A 15,609-nucleotide genomic window follows, 5' to 3' on the forward strand; every position below is an offset into this window, starting at 1 on the left:
ATTTTACAGAGGAAATGCACCCCCCCCTCTCCTCTTTTCTATTTGCTCCTCACATGTAATGCCTGATTGACCACAGCACCCCTTAAAGAGGTCAAAGGGCAGACAAAACAGTCTGGCGTCATGGCAACCTGTGTGCCACCAACCAGAATTGTAGAGTGGGGGGGGGGGGTGGAGCAAGGCGGGCTGTCACTTAAGCCCTTTAAGAATGCTGCCTTGTGTTTAGACTGCTGTGTGTGTAATACCGAAACACACACGTAATGCACCTGCACGTTCAAAAGGTCCCTACAAATCTGCACTCGGGAATAATGAAGTCAAATCCCATCAAGTGATGCATACAAAATGGGCGCCAACAGAAAGGACCGAGACCACGCGGTGACGTGGGTTGGGTTCTGTGCGTGCACGCACACACTCCTACGATGGCGTGTGTAGGGTAAACTCCTTTGGTAGGAGGTTCTTTGTGACTGCTCGACGCAGTGGCTGTGTGTCCGTGATGGGGGGGAGGGGGCGAGGTGACGGATAAGCGGGAAGCAAATGCATTCAGATCGATACGGAGCCGAGAGAGGGCGATTGGGGTTGAGAGGAGAGAGTGTGCGTGTGTGTGTGTGTGTATTGGTCTATGGAGGGACTGATTAATCATTCCTGTATTGTTATTGATTTTCTGTTAAGGGGGTGAGTCAGACTCTGAATTATGCGCCTCTGTGTGTACGTGTGCTCCAGTTTTCAATAGAAGTGCAAAGTAATCAATTAGTCCCAGACTTCCCAACGCTATGCTCTATAAACCCTTTTCGAAACTCTCCCGTGCAGTAACTGCGAACTAGCACAAAGTGTTCAATCGGGAATACTTTGTAGTTGGAGACAAAAAGTGCAAAATATTGTTTTCAGCGTTGAACAGGAACAAGGAAGAAAGGGGGGCGAACAGGAAATCCCCTGCGAGGAGCTAATGAGGAGCTGACGACCGAGCAGACATAACGGAGGATGGGGGCGGGGGGTCAACGGCGTTCCGACATTGGCTGTGGCTTGATTCATTTGTGAATGTACCTGGGCCAACACACGAGCACAACATGCGGCATTCAAAGATGCCCTGGAAGCCCCGCGCAAAGTGAATAGAAGTTCCGCTCAACGTTACCTTGAACTTGAACAATGAGCCTGGTGTTTGTGCTGGGGCCACTTCCTGACCTTTCCATCCTTGGATGGAGGCAGCCGACCGCGGCACCTCCTTTCATCTTACAGATGTGACCCTGCCGACCCGAACGGAGCGAGGGCTGCTTGTTGGTGATGCGCTGCAAACAGCATAAATGTCTGTGAAAGCATTGTTTACTTGCGACAAGGTCATTTACTGTACAGTCAGACTCAAACCGGGCTTTAGGACAAAATGGCTGTGGAGGTGACCCATATATTTTCTAACAAGATTAGACTTCCATCCAAGGCTTCGAAAGATAAAAGTTCACTGCTACAATGCAGCGTCTTAAAAGGATCAGCTCCAAATGAAACTTTACAAAACTGTGAGGTTTTAGAATGGATAGGAATCGATAGAAATACACTTGAGAGTTAGTCTACAACAAGAAACTTACATTTAAAGGGATACTTTATTTATTTAGCATTTTTCAGCAGTATAATGTTAATATTTTGTCTAGAATTAATTTGATAATGTCATTATTAGTCATGTAAAATCGATACATTTAAAAAAAAATGTGTTTAGACTAAGGGAAAAGAGAATAACATTTCCGACCAGACTTCCACTTTAAGACAAACTCAGATGAACAGGATGGGTCGTTCGATACAGAACGAACCCATTTTGGGAAAAATGGTGGTCACAATTTAGTTAGCTGATAATGGCCAAGAAAAATGTTTTACTTTCCCCTCTCCTGCTGCCAGATGAGCTGTTATATTATTCTATATTTTTAAAATTATACTATCTTTGCAATCATGAATTATACAATAATAATAATAATAATAATAATAATAATAATAATAGTTATATTATGCATGGTTGTTACAGTAATAAACTGTTCTCAAGTGCATTTCATATGGACAAACTCAAAATAGAAAATAAATAGAAAATCAGTCAGTTTTAGATTATTATCCACTTCCAGTAGCTCTGCTCGCCAAATCCAGACGACGATTAAAAAAATTAAAAAAAAAAAAAAAGTTGCCTCTTACATGGCTCAGTCAGTCTTCACAAATTAGATTTTTGGTTGTTGTTGTTGTTGTTGTTGAGACATTGAATTGCTGGAGGTGAATTTACATGTGAATGGTTGTCTGTATTATCAGCCTTGTGACTGACTGCTTGGTTATCTGTCTAGGGTATAATTTCCATCGTTACCACAATGATTATTTGCAGTGAAAGAAGAATAAATACTTTGTTCACACAATGATGCAACTCAACTTCGGGATCAAGCTAAGAAAAATGAAGTGCTTGCCAAACCCAACTCATTACTTAATTAATGTTTTCACTACAAAGTGCAAAGTAAACTGTTGTTAAATGTGTTTGAGCGGAATCATTGGTTTACAAGTCAAATAATTTGCTATATTAATCGACAAAGATGAAACACTGGATGGGGGGAAAAAAAAGAACAAATTTTTCCTTCCTTCAAAGGGGTATTTGATCGTTGTTCTAAACAGGAAATATATGTATGATGTGGTTCTGATTGGTTCTACATGCTGACATAAATGACATTAACCGATGAAACCGATGACATGAACAATAAGAGAGTGCTAGCCATCAAAGCCAATATAAGAGGCTCACACAGGGGTCATGGGGTTAAAGGGTCCACAAACAACACATGGCTTTCCGGCTAATCAGCCCTTTTCTGACACTATTTCATAAAGAACTTTGAGGAACACTACACTCAATCTGGATTTCAACTAAAGACAGACCCTGACAGCAATTTAGCCCAAAACCAATTTGCTGGATAAAAAGTGCTATATGAGACACAGGAGCAAGCCCTGATGGAAGAGATGAAAATAATAAATTCTCAATGCTGACTTTCAAAAAGTCATCAGTTTCCATCACCAGCAGAATGTACACAACACCATTTTTTTTATCCCCAATATTCTCCCCCAAAAAGCTGACGTCTATTATGTGTTCTCTACAGAGCATGAGTGGAAATACGTGGGGAAAAAAATGTCAAAAATGCCAAAAGTTAATTATCTGACCTTGCACCTGGGGCTTACCAAACATATTTCAGGGGGGTCAGTGCCCCCGCGAATCCCCCTCTAGCTTCGCCAGTGTCAGGTATATAGTCTAATAATTCACCACACTCAAAATTGAGCAAAAATAGAAACAAGACATTTTAAATAAAACAAATTAGTTAGAAAAATGTTGTATCATCTATATTCCAATCCAGCAACATAAATTAATATATTTGACCTTCATCCAAGATTAGGTTTAAACGAGAAGGGTTGCTTTACTAAAATACACGAAAACCATGGGCGATGGGTTTTATCTCCTTGTCAAAACCGCCTGACTCAACGACAGGCGCAAAAGGACGCTGGATTACCCTGTTTGAGGATTAAGTCCATTTGACAGTGAAAGATTTAAATCGTGTCCGATTTTATTTTATCAAGAGGAGCATATTTCATACATGTCATCTTGTCGTAGATAAAAAAAAAAAACATAAATTGTTGGGGAAAAAAAAAGACCCTGCATCAACTGTTGTGCAAGTTTGCTGACCTGTCATAAGCAGCAGGATGAATTTGCTCATTTTCTGGGCAACACTATTTGCTCTTATTACGCTAAATGAGGAACAGATGTTTTTCCATGCAAAATGGGGGAAATAGGGGGGAAAAAGCGAAAATGCAAAATGTGAAAAATTCGCGAGTATGTGCCTTGTGGGTGACAAATTAAAGAACAAGCAAGAACTGAAGACCCAAAGCCTTGGTAGACAATCACCAGGAATGAACTTCAACTTTAAAAAAAAAAATGGTCTCATTACTTTTGGTCCCTTCAAAAGTGGAATTCCTGAAACACAATTAGTTTAAATAGGTTCTACCACCACGTAATATTTAATTGTGAGCATTGATTCATTTTGGGTTGCTGAAAATCAGTGTAAAGAAATTGAAAAAAAATATTTATTTATTTATATATATATATATATTTTTTGTTTGTGTTTATGGGCAGAAATGTGACAAAACAAAAGCTAAGTATTGTCAACTAAATCATCAAATTTAGTTGCCCCCGCAATAAAATAAAAGGTATTTATCAGACCTTTATAAAAAGGATAAATACTGGAGGAAAAAAAAAAATACTTCAACTTTAATTTTGCTGTTCAGTCTAGCTGAGGGAAACTGTGCTCATGAAGTAGGAAAGCCCTGTGGGTATCCAGATGGAGCTTTCCCAACATAGCCCCATTTCAACCCCGTGTCCTAGAGAAGACAGACAAATGCAACTGGAACACTTAGTCCAGAGGGAATATAGCACACTCAGGCAGTGAGAGCTTTAGTACAGCCATAGTGGATGGTCACATGGTGGTCACATCTCTTTCTCACTGTCTTTCTCCTCAATCCCAAAATAAAGCCTAGTTAAGATATGTTTACATCTATTAAGGCATAGATTCATTCTGTCATTGAAATCCCAATGTAGGTCAAATAATCTACAATTATCCATAGAAGTATTCAATGCTGTTAAGCAAAATATTTGTCTCATTTGCTTTTATGTTTGAGTATGATATTAAATTAAGCAGACTTGGACTTTTTTTTTTTTCAATCTGCTTAATATAGCAAGTGCTCTGTTCAGACTAAAGAGTATCAAAGGCCGTACTTTCTAAAAGTATGGCCTTTGATACTCTTTAGGAGGAGGAAGGAGGAAACCCTGAAGAAACCTGATTTAAGATTGGCCTTCACTGTTGTTGAACTGAGATTTGGCGCACAAAGATAGAATGCATTTCAAATCTTTCCTTGAGATCCATCCATCCATCCATCCTTCCATCCATCCTTCCATCCATCCATCCATCCATCCATCCATCCATCCATCCATCCATCCATCCATCCATCCATCCATCCATCCTATTCACCCTATCCACCCTATCCATCCATCCATCCATCCATCCATCCATCCATCCACCCTATCCATCCATCCATCCATCCATCCATCCATCCATCCATCCCATCCCATCCATCCCATCCATCCCATCCATCAACAAAACCTAATGTGCAGCTATCAAGACCATCTTTGTCAGTTTGCATGCATTTGCGTTGAAAAGTTCAAGGCCTGAGAACTGTGAGCAGGTCTCCATGGAGATAGGTAGGCTTGTTAAGAGCCTGGATTGAAAGAGGACGTATCACAGGCCCTGGAGGGCCCATGTGGAGAGTCACGGACACAATAGAGGCTGGAAACACACGGGGAGGTGAGAGGCCCATGACACAATCGCACAGGTACTTAGAAGTATGGGTGCAGAGCACTGAGTAGTCGGAACACTGGCAAATATCCGATTCATCATGGTGGAGGAAGCACCATGGGCAAATTAACGGATATCTTTCACTATTTAAACAGATTATTTGAAATCAATGTAACAGGTTTTCGACAACCATTCAGCAACCTAATGGACCTTCGAATCAGACTTTGGCTAGTAGAAAAGTGAGTTTTTGGCTACTTCTTAAACTGTTTGGCAAATATTGGAAATAAAATGAAATCCGTGCTCCACGTAGACAATGTGAGAAATATTGAAATAATTACAAAAAATGTCTACTTAAACAACATCAAGAGACCAAGTAAATCCTTTTTTCTTTTTACCTTGTCCCGCGTTTTCAGCCACTTGATTCCTCTCACATGGCCCACTCGGGAGTCCCTCTTAACTAGCAGGCTTACATTTCTGTTTTCCCTCCAGCCTTTGCGCCAATCCACTCTTCACATTTGATCCGTTGCGTGCAGCAAAATGAGGGGCTGGCAAAAGGGGGCTGCTGGGATGGCATGCGCTTCGGCTGCGCGGAACCGGTTCCTCTGTGGTGTGAGACGAGAGCCACCAAAGTCTCGGGAGGTGGAAAGGAAAAAGCTGGAGCTGAGAAAAGCGAAGGGGGGAGAGTACATCAATCGCCTCCTGTGTGTGTGTGTGTGTGCGTGTGTGCGTGTGCGTGTGCGTGTGTGTGTGTGTGTATGCATGGTAGGAATGAAGGAGAAGTGCGAGGGAGGGACGGCGATTCAGAGAAAGGAAGGTGGGAGGGAAAATGTGGAAAGGAAAAGGGGAGGAGACAAATTTCCTCAATTTTTGAATTTCCCCCTCTTTTTCCTCTCAAGTGAGCCGTACGCTACATACCAATGAAACTTGTCGTTCTTTTATCCTCCCCCCCCCCCTCCCCTCGGATCTTTGCGGCTGTTTTGTTTCCCTTTGGTATATTTTTCTTTGTCAGAGCCAGCTGTGTCTTTAAGCCTCGTGCACTTGAACTCCGAGTGCTTTTCTTTCTCGGTGTACTTCCCCTCTGCTGGCCCCCCAGCATACAGGAAAGACACTCAGCTTGCACGAGTGTGTGTGTGTGAGAGAGAGACCGAGGGAGATAGAGAGACTACACAGGGGTGCAAAAAGAGGCCGAGGGAGAAATGCAGCTGGGGGGAAGGGAAAGGTTTGTAAATGGTGGTTCAAGGCTAGGGCAGCCGGCCCACGAGTGTCACATGAAAAGGGCATTTCCTAATACTGTACACGCCACCAAAATCGCCACAATGACATCCTAATGAGAACATGTGTTTATTTTTTTACTATTCCAAGGCCCGCATCAATATTAATGGGCTGCCTAATGTGTTTGAAGGCAGCTGCTGAAATATTGATCGGGAGGAATAAAGTGTGTTTGTAGCGGTCGGCAGTCAAGGAAAGAGTACGAGGTTAATGTCAGACCACTGAAGAGATCTGCTCATCTCCATAGCAACGGTGTTTGGAAATAATATATTTTCTTCAGGCGTAGGGTCAAGTTTTTGCTTTCAAACGTTTGTCTCTCAAAGAACTGAGAGAGAAGGAGGGGGGGGGGGGGGGGGGAAGAAAAAATGAGTTATGAGAGTAAGGCCCGCCCGCTCACCTTGAGTGATTCGTTTGTGGAGGCAGCAAAAAAAAAAAAAAAAAAAGAGAGGAGGAGGCCAGTCAGGAGATCTGGAAAGATTCAGTTAGAGGCCAACAAGGGCACACTGTAAACTGAACCACCCTGCACCTCTCCTCTTGCACAGGCTTGCATATGTTCAATTGTTCTGCTCGACATATGTGTGGAGTATATTTTGCACACGCTCTCAAAATGATACACTTAAATTTTAGTTTAAGACGTATGGCTTTTAGTTATTGAATAGATTTTAAGTCTTAAAATCTATTCAATAACTAAAAAAAGAATAAATGACGATGACATTCTGTCGTGCCATAAATTTGGTCCACCGCAGCGATGAGCTTACAGAGTTGAAGAAGAGGTGAGACAGATTTGGGAGTTTCAGGGTCAAGGTCAGTAGTGCGACCCACCGCAAAGACTCCCTAAGCGTGTTACATGAAATTTACTTCAGCTTTGCTACATCAGCCCAGAAGCAGTACTCCAAATCCATAATAGCGAAGTAAAGTACTCCTCGAGCATGTGGATCAGTTGTTGCACTAGTGTGATCCCTCAAGATGTGATTTATTTCCTGCTTCCACAATGTTTCATTCTTTTCATGTTTGTTATGTTTATTCCCAACCCACTTTGAAGTGGAGTAGATTTGTAATATATTCCACGTTTTGATGGGGCCAGAGCTGGAGTTGCTCTGTAATGGATTCTACGTTTTGATGAGACCAAAGCAAGGCGTGGGAATGAAATATAGGCAATTAAAAAGCCACAAGCAACATTCCATGGAGTGAGAAAGAGTCTGCTTGCTGATTTAAACTGATATCGGGGTTGATTTAAGGCCATCTTAACTGCTGAGAAAACATCTTTACATTGGATTTACATCCTGTGAATCTCAGAAAATTATTAAATAATCCGCTGGAAAACTAGGAATCAGGCTGAAGCTGAAAATAAATGATAATGTTTGTGCTGAGAAGACAATTTATTTAGTCCTTGGCTGACAAGATCCAGTATGTTCTCATCTCGGGTGTAAATCAACGTAAAGCGGTTGGAACTAAAACGCCGTCGTCTACTTAACAGTGACAAGCCCAAACGCACAGTCGGCTAAAATTTGAGTTCAGCTCTTACTTTGGTGTCATGAAACCCGTCCTAAAATAAGTTGTCGTGTCTTTAAAACAAAGAATCTGTCAAACTCAAGGCCCGGGGGCCAGATACGGCCCGCCACATTATTTTATGTGATAAATCTTGCCTGGACTTTGTGTCATGACTAAAATGACAAATTGTCTTCATTTTTTAAAAATACAAATATTGCTAGCAATTTTTATTCCCATTCATCTTTTTTAACAGTTTTTACTAGTCTCTGATTTGAAAAACAAATATACTGCAAATCCAACTAGATATCAATCCACAGTCAAGTGGAGGAGGAGAAAGAGGAGAGAAAGCTAAAGGTCAAAGGAGAAGGTGTTGTTCATACCTTTTTTTGTTCGGAAGGCACGAAGGCATGTTGAGGGGATCCGAGTGGAGGGACTGAAAGCCACACTTCTGCAGCCAGACAAGCCGGTCCAAGGCTCAAGGTCGGTCATTACCTGAGGGAAAGAGCCGGCATGTGACTTAGGGCAAGGAATGCTTACACTGATCTTGAAATGGCCCGACCGATCGATCGCTTTAAGCTCCCAGTGAAAGAGAGAAATCAATATGTTTTTAAAGGCAAAGGAGGCTGCATGTGGCTTGGGCGTGCGGCCCGGCACTGATGGCTCCAGACGTGTTACGACTACTACTACTTGAATAGCTAACGCTGCGTCTAACGCTGTGAAAAATGTGTTTAAATCACAATTATTTCAGTTTGATTGTTACTCGCTCGTTTGTTGGAGCAGCGAAGATGCCATGCCAACAGGGGAAATCAATTGAGCATGGTGATGCACAGCATGGAAAACGAGCAAATAAATACACCGATAAATGAACCGAACGACCTACGACGCTTAGAGAAAATTAAGTGCTTGTTTAAGGACTCTGTAATGCAATCAAGGTTACAGTTAATAACAGGAAGGGCCTCCGGAGATTCAGCTCAAGACAACCACAGATGAAAATAGCACCAAGTATAACCACACAAAGACCCCCGTGAAAATAAATGAAAAAAGAGAAGGAACATAAAGCTAAGAGGTGCAAATGCAATCATGCCAGAGGACATTAAGACTAATGGCTCAGTCTTTGTAATCAGTTATGACTTTTAAATATTTAATACCTGAGTAATAAAAAGATAGTGGATGGGGGGGAAAAATATACAATTCACATTTTCTAAAATAAAACATAATAAATGAAAACAAATATTTGAAGTTACACAACAAGCACTATTACTCAAATATGAAGCAGTACCAATAAGATTCTGGCTTTTATTTATCATGTCGCACGTTGGTAAGTTTCGAGACACAAGGCTGCTCTCTAGCGGTCGAAAAGAGTAACGCAGTGGGATATTATTGTAGATGGAGAATAAACTGTGTGACACTAAGCTCTAAAGTAGTCTATAGGTTATTAAAAATGCTTATTGCCATAAATATGATCAGATAAGAGTACCAACATTACTGATCACTTAATGACTGGTCATAATGGGTATTTGTGTACACATTAACAGCCTTCAAAAAACTGACTCATGTTATGGCTGGATGTGTGCGGTCTAAAGAGCACTGGGTGGCTTGAAAGGAGGAACTACATAGAACAGCACTGACATAAGCATGAGGCCTTGAAAAATGAGAAACACAATGTGCTTTTGAAATTTACACATGACAAGGATTCAGAAATATAATAGAACACGATTAAATAAAATTGTTAACAGAGGTGTATCGAATGCTCCTGAAATTCCAAAATTTGGAACTAAACCAAGAGAAACAAAAATCATTGTTACACATTGATTATTATTATTATTATTATTTTTAAATGTATGACAATCAGCAATGTTAATGAAACAAAATGTGTTTGTCGAGGTGAGACTGTCGACTTTACCTTTGACTTCTATCAGAGTAGCGGAATGAGTAGTTTGCATGGCACGTTCTCCGCGTGTCTGCATCGGGTTTCTCCGGGGACTTCTTCCCAAAACATGTAAGCTATGTACATTGAAGACTTTAAACTTGCTTTAGCTATGAGCTCGAGTGTCAAAGGTAGCAGTTAGTTAGCATAGCTGTATGTGCAAAAAATATACAAAGTTGTTCACAATTAATCTTGAGCAAAGTTGTTGCATAGTCGAGCGTGGTTCTTAACGGTATCAAATAATCATCCAGCCACGAGCATTTCAACGGAATGGTGCAACAAGACATTTCCGAGTCGCCATAGTGTCAACTAAGCAACTTACCTGTTTGTCCTTATATGGTGTGGTGGGGGCGTGGCTAGCGCGCCAAATTTGTCAGCGAGCTGATGACACTCGGTTACAGGAAGTGAGTCACACAACTGACGGTAATGTTGCGAGTCGCACGCTGTAGCAACGAGGACGCTGGTGAGAAAGAACAAGGAAGCAACATGTGGCGAGCACAATAAGTCCACACGGCAGCGTAGAGAGCCACCCCGCGATCACAATCAGACGAGTAGATCGGATCTTCACTGAACAGACACTTTTGAATACTCAGTGGTGAGTTGATTTTTTTTCTTTTTGGTCTTTTTTGCGCTCATTTTTTAAAATACTCTTATGGTATCAGGGCTGATTTTTGGGTCCAAATCATTATGATCAACCGCATCTACTGCATGAGTACAAAATATTCCTATTACGTTCTCTTATCGTTAAAATGGAGTTCTCTCGGTGACCGTTTTTCGTGTCGTTAATAGTTTATTGCGTAAACTTCTTTTTGCCACCCACTTGAGTGAGTTTCCAACGAGGGGATTTCTGCTCTGCCAGAAAAGGGCAAACGTAGCATTTCGCTTTCCATCGAAACCAAAAAGCCTTCACATTATTAACGATTTAGTGGAGTTTTCATCGGGCCCATCCGAGCACCGACTGACACGTGTTGCCTCTGCCGCTGTGTTTTTGTGTCCATGTGGGACGCGGATGGCGAAAACGAGTCCGTTGGGTTTCTTCCGATCTTAAATAATTAAGTAACCAGTTTCAAATATTAACACGATTTCAGTGATGATAAATGTAAAGTGGGCTGATTGTGGTGACGTAAGCTTGTAGTGACGTAAAAACAAAAGATCTCTTTGAAGTGAACTTTTTCTAGCAAAGAGGAATTTCTTTGTATCGTCCTAATGTTATTTGAAGATCCTGTGATAATGGTAAGAGGCTGCTGGTCCCGTTTTGGACCAGGAACCATTTTTAGGAGGGGTAACTACTAAATATTATGGTTGACATTACTCAAATAATGCCTAATGGTAAAATAAATTGCTATGTAACATTGTTTTCTAAAATATGCCATTTGCTTTTATTCTTATGGGCTTGGTCATTAACGTGAGGATTACAATTTTAAAAATGTCTGCCGTTTGCATATCCTTCCCATGCCCAAATTGGTTTTGTCTGAATTTAAATGAAAGATTTTTACAATATCTCATATGTGCCCTGCAATGGACTGCTGTGCTGTGCATCTCACCCAAAGCCAGACGAGATCGGTTCAAGCTAATGAGGACAACACAAGCGCTATCTCGTGCAATTTCTCGGTTTCCCACCAAATCGAATTGAAGTTAGTCCATCTCAGTTCCAAGTTTCACTCTCCAAATTAGACATGGCCTCCCTCCCTGGGAATCAAACAAGAAACTTAAATGTATGTACATTATCATTTCCTTTTATCCTTTAATCCTTGTTGCTTTATGATGTAAACATGTTAGGCTAGCAAGGTAATACTTTTCGCGCTGCAAACAAATGCAACCTGCTCTTAAGTCTGTTGCCTTTCCAGACATTCTAAAATGCTTAGTCAGCCACATTTTATCTACTTTCAGTTCCATAAACACAACTTCAGGATAAAGTCAAGTACAAGGTTGCATTTATCTGCAATTTGAGACGCGAGAAAGAGAAACGAGGAACATGATATTCCGTGACAAAGTGACAGTTGAGTTATGTGGCAAAATAAACAACTATACGTCACTCCCAATTCACACCAGGTGGGGAACAGCTACGTTGCGATTTTGTTGCAGAAGACCCGCAGCAGCAATTCACGGCTGCGTTGCGTCTCCGGAAATTTCCGACCACAAGATCACGCTGAAGAGTTGAGTTCACACAATAACAACCGTGTAAAAGACAGCAGTGTGTAATCAATAGCCATACTTCAGTTTACATTGATATGCTTTTGGAACATGATTTCCGAGACTCTTCTCGTCAGTAGTTATTTTATTTTTATTTTTTTTTAATAGTGTTATTTTGTTGTTTTTATAGCTCTCTTTTACACAGTTATTTATCGCGTGAACTCCCGAGATCTCATGGGCGTAGATTTCTGGAGACGTAACGTAAATCTGACCATCAGAATGGGCTTGTTTAGTTTTCAGAGGAAACCGGCAAACTGCAAAATGGCCACCTTCCTCTTTGATTTCCATAAATAATGCTGAAATCTCGTGAGACACATCAAGGTAATTCCCTTATGATGTTTAACTCCAAATTGTATGGTTCTAGAGCTTTTCTTTGAACTTTGCATGTTACTATGTAAGTTCCCCCCCCCCCCCCCCCCCCCCCCACACACACACAACTTAAACGGTATTAGTGGCATACTGCTAAAAAAAAAAAAAACATCCATCCAGCTTTGCAGCCCAGCTGGAGTTGCCTTGGCCGTTTTTCATCGACGTGCTCCTCTCCCCCGGTCAGACTGACACTGGCAACCTCCTCACACGGACACACTATCTAAAGATAAACAACCAGCTCAATGTGCAGGTCATAATACTTGTGAGCTTGTTGTTTGCCTTTATTCCAACTTCCTTTTGCTAACACTCAGCTGCATTTGTAGGATGTCCAGTTCTTTTTTCGGATCACTGTACAAGTCGTTGCAACGTGACGTAAAGGAACAAAAGTGTTTATAAAAAGGCGTATTGGTTTGTTAGGGGTAATTTAACATCTATCCAATTGCAAACTTAATTGTTGCAATAATAAGTATCTATCAGTAGGTTGCTTATAAAAAAACCCTCGTGAAAAAACAGTTATACATTGTTGACAAGTGCAAGTGAGTTCTCATTTGCTCTGTGCAGGCAAGCATGAAAAGAGAGGTGAAGGCCGGAGTCAACTTCTTCAAGCGGCTTGCTGTGGCGGGAGGCAAGCTGGATGAAGCCAAAGCGCAGTTGTTTGCCGAGAAACTTCAGCGGCTCTTATGCGACAAGTACGATGGCCATTGGTACCCGGACCGTCCGACCAAAGGCCAGGCGTTCAGGTGAATTGACGCTCGTATTCATTTTGGCAACCTTGAGAGAAGCATAACTGTTATAATTCTCTCTATGTCAACACTCTTAGCCGTTCGGACTGAATGAAACAATCGTACATTCCGTTCTTATTTTGGTAACTTTACTGACGTTTCAGCAATTAAAATTATATCAAGCAAATGTTTGGAGTCGACGCCTTTAATTGTTATGCTGCTACTTTTGAGTAGGCCCAGCGTGCTCGCTTCAAGCTCGTGTCAGGGTTTAATTACGTTTTTTTTTTTCCTTCAGATGTATCCGGATAAATAGGGGAATACCCACAGATGAGGTGCTCTTGAAGGCCTGCAAAGAGAGCGAGCTCACACCCAGTGACCTTTGCCTTCCTCCAGAAGTCACCGTGTGGATCGACCCGCTGGAGGTGTGCGTGAGGTGAGTCACCGTCTGGGAGTGTGAGCATGTTGTCATCAAACAATCAAGTGTGCGATGAATCGACATCTCATCACAGATCCAGAGAGAGCGGCTACCCGTTCTCAATAGCCTCTTTCACGGACAAAGATGAGGAGGAGGAAGAGGAGAGCGGAAACAAAGCACAGGAGGATTTGCCCATAAACCCGACAAACCACGACACGTCCGACTATCACTCTGCCACGTCTTCCGACTGCGGGTCGGCTGTGTCCAGCGACACAGAGGAAGAGGTCGCTGTGGCGGCAAAGGCCCAAGAGACCGAAGGGGAGCAAGAAAAAAAGCCGCCGCCGGAAAAGCAGCCGGCGCAGGACGACGGTTTCAAGATAATGAAGGTGCCCAAAATTCGCAGACGCCATGAAGGTGGATCAAACCGAGTTAGTTACGACAGAAATGTGGTATGTTATGTTTTTTTTGCTCCCTCTTTTTTTTTTTGTGACATCTTTATCACTTAGTGTGTCTCTTGTTACGCTGCCTAAAGTAGATGTCTTTTTCTCTTCCCAACCTTCCAGGTTCCAGTGAGGCACCATTTTTTCTGCCCACCCGTACCAGTCTGGTCCCATTGCATGAACCATGCACCGATGCTCGTCGTTCCTCCGCCTCCGCCCTGTCCGGTGTTAGTGCACTACGTGCCACACCCTCCTCGGCCACACTTTGTCGTTCCTCAGGCGGCGCTAAAGCCGTGGGAACCTGCGAATGATGAGATGTTCAGATTGCGGTCCTCGGCCGTGCCGATTTAGCCAAACGCGAGGCAGAAGAGGAACTTTTCCACAAGTGTCACGTTTTAAGATTTTCCTTGCACATCTCTTTTATGTCTAATGTTTTCATTTGTATATTGTCAGTTACTTATTCTCGGCAGAATTATTAAACGGCTTTTTTTTTTTTTTTTTTCCTCCGCCTCGCGGGACCTATCAAATCTGCACAGTAAATTGGGTGCTTGTATATGCTCAGGTATTCTCTGCAATACATTTTATGCCAGATAATGACCTTTTTTTAAAGGTTGTATTTTCCCCGTGTTCTTCTACAAACACAGCAATGTGAACACACAAGTGTTAATCTTAACAAAATGCGATTCAGGGTTTTAGTCTTTTAAAGTCTTGAAACTACATATGTCTTTTAATAAGAAAAATATTTTCTCTCAAATGCCTGAAGCTAGTGCTAATATTAGATATGACAAAGACTGATTTACACTTTTTTAATGCCGTTTTCTTAATTATATTTGATCACTCAACTGGAAACTCAATGATACTGTAATTTGTATCTTTTTTCAGTATGTTGCTTTTCGAGGACATGATTTACTCGAGTACCAGTTGCATTTGAATATTTAAGTGGGTGTTTTTTTTCATCTGCTGTCCGTTTGGTGCATGTCAATGTTGCTTTGTGATTTACCGATGGGTTTCAATCTGCTATCAGTGTGACGGCTGTCACGCTTGCTTTTTTTTTCCCAGACGGCTTGCATTCCATTTTACTGACTGTTACCTATGAAATTGTACATTCAGGCTTGAATATTAATGGATGCCCACTGATTCGTTTAAACTGATTATTTAATTTTTTACCTTACTATTATTTAATTTCTATGCAACAGCAACATTTTCCATTCCTTATGCCTTTTTTCTATTTAATACTTTATTTCTCATGGATTAAATCAACACCAAACAACTGATATCCTTGTCTTTTTATCTTTTTTTTTAATGACATCTTATGTTTTATTTAGCAATATGTTATAACAGTAGTGTGGAAGTGCACACTGAAGTATTCCATCTTTAAATAAGATCAAATCAATTAAACACTGACCATTGACTCTCCCTTATCACAAAAAAAATACATTTTACACAG

At 41.4% G+C, this 15,609-nt stretch overlaps 1 protein-coding gene and 1 long non-coding RNA gene across 4 annotated transcripts; one reads left to right on the forward strand and one right to left on the reverse strand.

The window, feature by feature from the left end:
* Positions 1–1,132: 1,132 nt before the first annotated feature.
* Positions 1,133–10,335, reverse strand: LOC133160864 (uncharacterized). Its single transcript, XR_009715959.1, has 4 exons — positions 10,000–10,335; positions 8,477–8,588; positions 5,732–5,996; positions 1,133–1,280 (listed from the first exon to the last, which is right to left on the reverse strand). It is a non-coding gene; the product is annotated as an uncharacterized LOC133160864 (long non-coding RNA).
* Positions 10,336–10,423: 88 nt separating this feature from the next.
* On the forward strand, positions 10,424–15,436 carry si:dkey-79d12.5 (maternal B9.15 protein). 3 transcript variants are annotated; one of them, XM_061288881.1, is made up of 6 exons: positions 10,424–10,618; positions 12,076–12,179; positions 13,147–13,325; positions 13,603–13,740; positions 13,817–14,171; positions 14,286–15,436. In XM_061288881.1, the coding sequence occupies exons 3-6, from the start codon at positions 13,153–13,155 to the stop codon at positions 14,511–14,513; spliced, it is 894 nt and encodes a 297-aa protein (XP_061144865.1). In that variant the 5' UTR covers positions 10,424–10,618; positions 12,076–12,179; positions 13,147–13,152; the 3' UTR covers positions 14,514–15,436. The 3 variants fall into 3 exon arrangements, with proteins under 3 accessions (XP_061144865.1, XP_061144866.1, XP_061144864.1); XM_061288882.1 differs by having other exon boundaries at positions 12,109–12,179; XM_061288880.1 differs by lacking the exon at positions 12,076–12,179 and having other exon boundaries at positions 10,426–10,618.
* The last annotated feature ends 173 nt before the right edge of the window (positions 15,437–15,609 follow it).

Source organism: Syngnathus typhle, linkage group LG10, assembly GCF_033458585.1.
Source record: "Syngnathus typhle isolate RoL2023-S1 ecotype Sweden linkage group LG10, RoL_Styp_1.0, whole genome shotgun sequence".
In the NCBI taxonomy this organism is placed as follows: domain Eukaryota; kingdom Metazoa; phylum Chordata; class Actinopteri; order Syngnathiformes; family Syngnathidae; genus Syngnathus; species Syngnathus typhle.

Coding starts and splice junctions, on each gene's coding strand:
- si:dkey-79d12.5 (XM_061288881.1), top strand. CDS start 13,153: ATGAAAAGAGAGGTGAAGGCCGGAGTCAACTTCTTCAAGCGGCTTGCT. Junction 13,741..13,816: donor CCGCTGGAGGTGTGCGTGAG/GTGAGTCACCGT, acceptor ATCTCATCACAG/ATCCAGAGAGAGCGGCTACC. Junction 14,172..14,285: donor TTAGTTACGACAGAAATGTG/GTATGTTATGTT, acceptor CCAACCTTCCAG/GTTCCAGTGAGGCACCATTT.